Source organism: Lucilia sericata, unplaced genomic scaffold, assembly GCF_015586225.1.
Source record: "Lucilia sericata isolate MDLA Ls3-8-SP2 unplaced genomic scaffold, ASM1558622v1 Contig000105F_arrow, whole genome shotgun sequence".
Taxonomy (NCBI): Eukaryota; Metazoa; Arthropoda; class Insecta; order Diptera; family Calliphoridae; genus Lucilia; species Lucilia sericata.
In genome coordinates, this window is record NW_023994137.1 from 380817 (window position 1) to 391056 (window position 10240).

At 28.5% G+C, this 10240-nt stretch overlaps 1 protein-coding gene across 1 annotated transcript; it reads right to left on the bottom strand.

Moving 5' to 3' along the window:
- Positions 1-732: 732 nt before the first annotated feature.
- On the bottom strand, positions 733-4935 carry LOC119600174. The gene is made up of 2 exons (XM_037950264.1): positions 3554-4935; positions 733-3470 (listed from the first exon to the last, which is right to left on the bottom strand). Exons 1-2 carry the CDS (start codon positions 4687-4689, stop codon positions 779-781), a joined length of 3828 nt encoding a protein of 1275 aa, XP_037806192.1. The 5' UTR covers positions 4690-4935; the 3' UTR covers positions 733-778.
- Between the last annotated feature and the right edge of the window lie 5305 nt (positions 4936-10240).

Below are 10240 nucleotides of genomic sequence, written 5' to 3' on the forward strand. Positions count from 1 at the left end.
GAAACAACACTATCAGTAGCAGTAAAACCAACCACAACAAGGTTAGGAACATCATCAGCAGTTATCATCAGCAGCAACACCAACCACAACAACGTTAGGGACGTCAACATCCTAAATAACAATACAACGTGCACCATCAACACTACCTTCAATATCAGCAACAATATCACATGCAAAAACCTATATCCCAACATAAAGGTGAATATTAACAACAATCATAAACATTCATAGTAATTGCTTTGCAAACGAACAACACGTACATACTCTTCAATAATCTGTCCAAATATCAACATTCTAGCTTTAACCGTTGATGATTCAGTCAGTCAATCAATCGGTCACTCAAGGCTTTTATATATGTATGTATGGGCAATTTCGTGTCAAATTACCCAAATTTTATAGACACAATTTTCAGATCTATTGGTCAAGAACTGGGTTAGAAGGGATCAAAATTGGACATTTTGGTCATACAGGGCTTTTTTCAAATGAGTGTAACTTTTCACTTATTGGTCCTAGCAAAAATTGTCCAAAGGAGTTTAGAGTTTCTAAAAATACTTTCTTCAATGTCAAAGAAACCGATAACCAAAATTTCATGATTCTAGCTTTAACGGTATGGGCTGGGCGATGATGAATCAGTCAGTCAATCAATCAGTCACACATCGCTTTTATAGATAGATAGTTAGAAGATAAATAAATACAAAATTTTGTTATTTTATTTCATATTACATATTTTTATTTATATATTTTTTTCATATTACATATTACTAATAAATTACATAATTTACATATCTTTATCAAGAATAATATCATCATCTTCCTCCATAATATTACTGTTATCGCTTAAATTTAATGGTTTTATTTCAGAATCTGATGAATTAATTCCATAATGACCCCATGCATATGTTTCAACACCATTTTCTCTTATAAATCTCTTATCATCTAAATAACTTAAAGTTAACTTACGTATGTGTTGAGTGTAAATTTGGTGTACCTTAGATCTAAATATATACATGGAGTCATGATATAGTTTTTTCTCTTGTAAACATTCTCTGAAATTATTAATTGATAGTTTAGCTGTTACATACTGTTTAACACCTTTAATTTTTTTAATTTCTTTTTCAACCCTATCAATTTTAACTGAATACATTTTTGCCCTTAAACCAATGAATTCCTTAATAACTTTGCCATTGCACTCATCTTTCATCATTCCTAATACTTTTTTATTTACAAGCGGGATATTATAAATATTATCTTTCGGATATGCAGATGTATCGAAATGAGTAGTAATATCATTTCGAATATCATCATACAAGTCATTTGTTCTGATATCATATATAAATGAATCTGTATCCATGTAATTTAGATTAATGTTATCAAGATATTTAGGTTTCATATAATCGTAGTGAAAATTATACATTTTCCATTTTGATAACTCTAAAACTGAAAACCCAATATATATCGGTTTATTATATACGGTTTTTGCTCTTCTCATTTCGATTACAACCATATTTTCATTAATTTCAAGCTTACTATGGAAGTTCGGTTTAGCTATAAGAGCTCTAGCCCCTAATCGTTTACCTCTGTTCTCCCATTCACTGACTATTTTTATGTCTTTTCTCTTGTCAACATTTTCCATGGTCTTACCATATACAGCATTATTTAGTAACTTGAAGAAATTTTGTTCAAAGGAATTTTTTGCTAATGTTCTATGCTGATTGTTTAAATCGATGTACTTTTTTAGCCAATCTGATTGATTAAATTTAAGAATTCTATGGATTTTCTTTAAAATTAAACCATTTTCAATACATTGTTGGAGATTTTTGTAGTGAATTACGTAATTTGTTTTATTGTTTAAATCTGTGATTAACTTTTTCTGTTTCATTGTTGCAATTTTTTTAGTCTCTGCACAAAATGGTAAGTCATTATGGTAGTCATGTAATGAACTGGGGTAGTCTAAATCTACTTCTAATATATACCCTATTGGAGAATCGTCTTTAATATCATTTAAGTTAAAATTTTCAATGTTTTCAACCCATTCAAAATTTTTAAAAGGAAGGTATTGAGACATTGCATAACCGTATAAATTATTTACATCTAAATATATAAGATAATTTGATTCCTTCGAGGAATCATAATCACTTACATATTTATTATTGGCTATGGAATGACGGTTACTGCATTGAACAATACCACCCCTTATACCTCGAACGATAAAATTATACATATTAATATCTGTTAATAGTTCTAATTCTATTTTTGTAGTTTTCAACATTGCATCCCAAGACAGACCAGGTGTAGTATAATATTGGCAAGGATCTAAGTTGTAAATGTTTTTACAAACTTTCCTAAAGTTTTCAAATACATCACAAAGTAGAAGAACATCTGCTTTGAGATATAAAAGTAAATAGTCTAATAAAGTTTTACACTGGAATGTACTCCAAACATTTTCTGCATGTTGATATTCTTCTTCACTGCACGACTCATTAGTCATTTTATTGAAGAAGACTTCAGGAGGAGGTAATTGTGTTTCCTGAAGTCGATTCTCTGAATCTATATAATCATAGGGAAAAACACCTTTACGTTTCATTAGACTAAATTCATTACTATTACTATACACTGATTTTACAATATTTAAGTCATCATCGGATAAGTAACTAGCTAATTTTTCTAAACTTGATGCCATGAATCGAAATGAGTCGAGAAAACGTAATTCAATTGTGTCTTTTTCATTCACTGAAATTCTTTTTGATATTGATATATATAATTCCTTATTTAAAGGAATAATATTTATATCACCTTTAATAGATGAAAGTTCTCTAATAAACAAATGGCAATCATATGCCGAAAGATTGTGGAAAAATATAGGGATGAATTTTGCTATTTGATATTCTAAGTTACATTTATTGTGAGCAGGGCCTCTGTATTCACCCGTTAAATGACAATGATCTGCCACTCTATCATTATCTAATAATTTCTCGCAAATATGACATGTTGTATCTTCATTTTGTTTCCTTTCTTGAGATGGCGTTAAAGAATTCATTGTTTTCTTTACACTTAAATGGTTATTATAAATATCTGAAGTATCAGCTACTAAACTTTTAAAAAAATGTTTTGGAGAATCTTCACCACTATATATTCTAAACTTGTCTAAACTAGAGTCAAATGAACACTTAATATAGTAACTATATGCATATGGGATATGCTTTTGTACCGACTCAACTTTAGTAGAATTCTTGAAATTTGTTGATTCTAAAATGCATTCAAAGTCAGCATAAACGACAAACGGTACATCCAATTGGTTCTTAAAATTTTTGAAATTGAGAATGTTATCACCTGATTTCGGCATTATAGTAACCATTTTGTTGCATCCCTCTTTGTGTTTTAATAAGGCTGGTTCATTATGAAAGTGGATGAGACATGTATTACATACATATATTGCACCTTTACGTTTTGTTAGTTGACTTCTCAGCAATCTAAAATTATATGAAAAAAAAGAAGAAATTTAGGAACGATCTTTATAAAAATATAACTTTTATATTTTTATAAATATGTTTACCTTGATATATTTTTTATCCACACATAATGAACCCGTTCGTCTTCCTCTAATAATAACAAATTAATGTGGATTTTCTTTTCTTTCTGTGTGAAGTAGAACGGACCCACAACATTGTCCCCTTCCAATCCGAAAACATTGACGCTGATGTCGGGGTTATTTTCTTCAAATATCTTTATCATATTAACGGCTAAGGGAAATTTTAAACTTTTAAAATTTAAAACCCTTCCGTTTTTTAGCGTTATCATTTCATCTTTAATTCTATCATTAATATCATAAGATTTCCACAAATTAACATGGGTTTTTACTTTAAATAATGCAGATATTATGGCCCATTTGAAGCAGTATTCGTCCTTATTATTTATATTAATGCAAGCTTTCTTTCGCATTATCTTTTCTGGCAATTTAATATAATTTGAACCTTTTAAACATTCGTATTTATTTATATTTAGTTTTAAATTCGCAATATCCAATAAGGTCCATCCACTGTCTCTCTCCTGAAACTCACCCATTTTCTTTATTATCTTATCACAATGATTTGAGTAATGTTGTTGTAAATCTTGCGATGTTGTTGTTGAGTCTATTATCTGCATTTTAGTTTGATGCGATATCTCTCCAGTTTCAGATGTTTCATTTTTAATTAACACGTAATTACAAATCAGTTCAAAATTGAATTTTATCGACATATGTTTTTGTAAATTTTGTTGCAGCAACTCAATTATTTTGTCTTTAATTGTACTTAAAAAATCTTCCACAATTATATTTGATTTATCTTCATTTTCGCATATATATGTAGCTATGCGATTCGTGAAAGATGATCTAATGCATTTTATATTATTATTATCAATTTGTTGAACACAATTTGCTTTATGAGTGTTTGTACGTAAATGTAGTGGCCAATTTTTTTCCTGTATATTTGATTTACACTCCGGACAATAAACAGTGTTTCCTTTATTTTCACTATGTTCAATTCGGTGTCTATGACTTAACAATTCCTGCCGAGAGCGAAAAATTAAGTTGCATGGTGTACACTTCAACGATGATGATAATGGACCATCGTGATGCAATCTCGTATGCCTTTTTAGTGACGACTTCTGAGTAAAAACTTTTTCACAAATTTCACAAATGAAGCTTGCCATTTTTTGCTGTTATTTGTTGACCGATTCAGTTAAATATCAAAACAAGACTGATTATATTTTCATACAAGTGGAAAGAGTAGGGGAAAAAGTAAAGGTGGAAGTGCACAACACGGAAGTACACAACACGTTATAGGCAACGTATTGTAGGCTTCTGTCTAAAAGGTTGAAATAGCGTATTTTCATTTAACAAGTCGCACACTGTAGTTTGTAACGCGTCTGCCGCGTAAAGTTCAGCAATATTCAACGTCAACGATTGCAAACGAGTGAAGAATATTCTCCACACATGGTACAAATACATTGATTTTTGCTGAACTTGCATTTTTTTGTTTTAAACAATTAGAAAAACGATCTATAATAAGCAGATAGACCAAATGCACGAACAATAGAAAAACTCTTTAACCACCTTGCTCTCTTTCAATCAATGTTGACGCATGCTCAAATCTATAAACAATAAATTAAATAAAAGTTAATATATACAAATAAAAAAACAATTATAACAAGTGAGAATGTATAGCTGGTCATGTGTATGTTTTTATTATTAGGATTACTTTTAATAATAAAGTATTTAAGTAGTTTTTTTATTAATTCCGAAATATTTTAACAATTTGTTAGCAAAAAAAGTGATTTTATAGAAGAGAGGTTATATGGGGGCAAGGGGAAATATGAGCTATCCATATAAATGTTCATGGTGGGATTTACATTAATATTAAAGTTAATTAGTCAGAATTTCATCGTAATACTAAGTAGTGTTTATAAGTGACTTATTTATGTTTAAGTCATTTTCTGAAGGGGACTTCAAAATTATTGTTATTACTGCATATGTACTCAGTTACTAGTATTTGTTATTGTTTTTATTCTTTGTCTGTTTTACTTTGATTTTTGTTGCTGTTTCAAAGTATAAGACAATAACCTTTAGTCTTAGTACAAATATTCTTATTGTTTTTTTTAATATTATTTTTGGTTGACCTTGAACAATTTGCAACAATTATTGTTTGATTTTATGACTTTTTTAGTTGTCGTAGAAATTATATATTTTGGTTTCGGAAGTTTATTATTAATTTGTTGTATTTATAGATACTAGAGTTCGCCCAGCGGTCGAAATTCGACCAGAACCAATGCTGGAAAAATTGTATGAATGTGTAAAATAAAACCATATTTTTGTAGTTCAAATCTGTGGTAAAAAAATAACTTTATTGATATTATCAAAGTGTATAATTTGCTTTGATTAATGTTTTCTTTTAGAAAATGTGATGGGTTTTAGTAAAAGTCCCATCAGAAGTTTAAAACCTCAATTGTTAAAATTAGGTATACAACTTGTTTTACAAAAGTATTTCAACTATTTTAAAAATAAAAAATAACGAACATTTCTTCTATCGAGTTATTATCCCCTACATATTTACGCTACGTTCACAATGCTGGAGTACTCTACTGTACACACCAGTAAAGAAATGTTAGCTGTTACTTAGTGGAAATGTTCTAAATAATTTGTCAAAACAATAAAAATATTTAAAATAAATAATGTCTTATCTAATTATAAATAAATTTTATTTGGATGTCATTAGTAGTCAATCCATCAGGTATATGCTGTTTACAGCATATACCATCCATCAGGTATATGCTGTTTAAATTCTCCCTTATAACACTCGACAAAGACTTCAGCAGACCTACATTTATTAAATTTTAATGTCTTCTAATAGAATTTAAAAGTAGATATTCTATGAGGTCTTCTAATGGGCCTTCTATTAGCCTTCATATAGGAGCGCATAACGATATGCATTGGCATATCCAATTACACACTGATTTTGTATATGCATAAGAAGAATTTAACGCCTTAATTTTTCATATATTTTGTAAGTACTGTTTGAAAGAAAACATTAATTAACTATAAATTTCAGTCTTTTGCTAATATATGCAAGTTTAATAGCAAGTAAATGAATAATAAACGTAAATAAGTACGGTTAAACACTCTTCATCCCAAAAGACATGATTTATATTTAGCAGTTTCATCTAGCAGTTTTATCTATTTTTATAAAGCATATAACCATCACCTATTCAACTTACAGTTTTCACTTTACACTACTATTTCCTAATTGGTTAGAATAACCCAAAAACGAAAAATATCATCAAATCCTCCCTGTGCTAAACCTGCATATAAGCGATATACATATCCATTTATTGCGGTATGTACCGGCATGACCAACTAAACTTTACTTATATTTTTTACAGGCTTTTTTTATTACTTACTGACACTGAATCAATTCATTAATCCATCATTTAAATCTTCAAAATCAATCAAAACTAATAATTATGTACCACAATTCAGTATTTTATTTCACCGATTTTTTTTGTTAAACATAACCGAAAAGTATCGGCAGTGTAACGACCAATAAAAAGTTCACGTTAATAATTTTATATTTTAAAAATATTTCAATACATAACTTTTGACATTCTTGTATTTTTCCAATCTTTGTCTTTAAAATATTATACGGTCGTTAAAAAGTTAGGGAATTGAAAATTCGTTAATGTAACCGATATTTGTCATTACTTTACGATATCAATACTTAAAATTTAAAAAATTACTGAATTTCCGTACTAATGCCCTACCAATATTTTTCCAGGTCAAATACGAATATCAGTACATTGTTTGACATATCTTCAGGTGTCCCCAAGCATTATTTACACATCTTTTTATATTCCCAGTTCGTTGTTTCCTCGGGAATGTATATATAAATATGAATATAAAACTGAAGTCCTAATTCTTATAAAAATATTCCTTTCGATTTGGAAACAATCGTAACTATATTATAACAAAATAGATCATTATCTCATTCACAATTTAGCACTTTACACAAAAATATAAAACAATAAAATCCTATTTTCTCTTTGCCTAAGCTTGTTTACATACATATTTGTTTACAAAAATCTTATTAAAAACAACAACAAAAACAAATATCATGCAAAATACAAAAAGAAAACGGTAACGGAGAAGTTAAACGTTTCTGCACTCTCCTCTCTTTTTTTTAAAAAGTAAACAACACGGTTTACTTTTTTGTTTTGTTTCTTGCTTTGTTTGTTTGTTTTTAATTTCAAGAATACGTACGTGTGACTATTGTTTCTATGTATTAGTAACAACTTTAAACGCTTATAGCTCGTAAAATTCTGAACCGATCTCATTAATATATACTAGAGTTCGCCCAGCGGTCGAAATTCGACCAGAACCTATGCTGGAAAAAATGCATAAATATGCTAAAAAAAAACACTTTTTTTGTAGATCAAATCTGCGGTAAAAAATTGACTTTATTGATATTATCAAAGTGTATAATTTACTTTGATTAATGTTTTCTTTTAGAAAATGTGATGGGTTTTTGGTAAAAGTCCCCTCAGAAGTTCAAAACCTCAATTGTCAAAATTAGTTATACAACTTGTTTTACAAAAGTATTTCAGCTATTTTAAAAATAATAAATATCGAACATTTCTTCTATCGACTTATTATCCCCTACATATTTACGCTACGTTGACAATGATGGAGTACTCTACTGTACACACCAAGATATTTTAGCTGTTCAAAATACAGAGGGAAATGTTCTAAATAATTTGTCGAAACAATAAAAATATTTAAAATAAATAATGTCCTATCTAATCATAAATTTTATTTGGATGTCATTAGTAGTCCTTCCATCAAGTATATGCTGTATAAATTCTCCCTTATAACACTCGACAAAGACTTCAGCAGACCTACATTTATTAAATAAACGATAAATTGCTAAGTACGGTTAAACACTCTTCATTTCAAAAGACATGATTTATATTTAGCATTTATTTGTATATAACATATAACCATCACCTATTCAATTTACAGTTTTCACTTTACACTACTATTTCCTAATTGGTTAGAATAACCCAAAAAAGAAGAATATCATCAAATCCTCGCTGTGCTAAACCTGCATATAAGCGATATACCTATTATCCATTTATTGCGGTGTATCATGTACCGGCATGGCGAACTAAACTTTACTTACATATATTTTATACAGGCTTATAGTTTTCCGATCTTTGTCTTTAAAATATTCTACGGTCGTTAAAAAGTTATGGAATTGAAAATTCGTTAATGTAACCGATATTTGTCATTACTTTACGATATCAATACTTAAAATTAAAAAAATTACTGAATTCCGGTACTGATGTCCTACCAATATTTTTCCAGGTCAAACACCAATATCAGTACATTTTTTGGCATATCTTGAGGTGTCCCCAAGCATTATTTACACATGTTTTTATATTCCCAGTTCGTTGTTTCCTCAGGAAAGTCCTTCAATTTAATTATTATGAAAAGTTTAAATAACGAAAAACCTTCAATCGAAAACTCTAAATATAAAACTGAAGTCCTACTTCTTATAAAAATATTCCTTTCGATTTGGTAACAATCGTAACGATATTATAACAAAATAGATCATTATCTCATTCACAATTTAGCTCTTTACACAAAAATATGAAACAATAAAATCCTATTTTCGCATTGCCTGCGCCTGTTTACGTACTTATTTGTTTACAAAAATCTTATTAAAAACAACAAAAACAAATATCATGCAAAATACAAAAAGAAAACAGCAACAGAGAAGTTAAACGTTCCTGCACTCTCCTCTCGTTTATTCAAAAAGCCGTGTTGTTTACTTTTTTGTTTTGTTCCATGCTTTGTTTGTTTTTAATTTCAAGAATACGTACGTGTGACTATGTTTCTATGTATTAGTAACAACTTTAAATGCTTATAGCTCCTAAAATTCTGAACCGATCTCATTAATATATATATTGTGCACATCTGTGAACAAATACCTTTAAAATTATATATTTTTTGCCAAGATCAGATGTATACGGTAAGAGTAAAAGGGGTCACAAAAAATCGTCTTGCCTATTAATTATATAGATATTGTGCACATCTGCGAACAAATACCTTTAAAATTATATATTTTTTGCCAAGATCAGAATACTGTAAGAGTAAAAGGGGTCACAAAAAATCGTCTTGCCTATTAATTATATAGATATAAATTCTTTCTCGTTATGTTAATTATATTGTTTGTATTTTATATAATTTTTAATAACTTGTAATTTTTTGTTTTATTTATATTGATAGTTTTATATTGTTAGTTTTTTTTAAGTTTTATTTTTTTATATAGTTTTTGTCTATATATTTCCATTAAAACTTTCTTTAATAGTTTTCTATTAAAGTGTTGGTTCGAAAACACGACTGCGCCACTTATGTAATTTTTAAATTACAACACAATTTTTTTCAATAAAATTGACTTTATTGTTCAAGAGTTCTTATAAAACTAAATTAAAATTATAAAACTTAACACAATGATGAAATTCTTAAAATTATGAAAACAAGATATAACGGTAATGTATAAAGCAATATATTGAATTAGTGAAGAGATTAATAACAATTAAATTAGTGATGATATTTTATTAACAATATCTTATCGTAACTCGCGTTAACCTGTGATTACTTATATTTCCTACCAAATATCAAAACTAAAAACTTCTATAACTTCGTTAA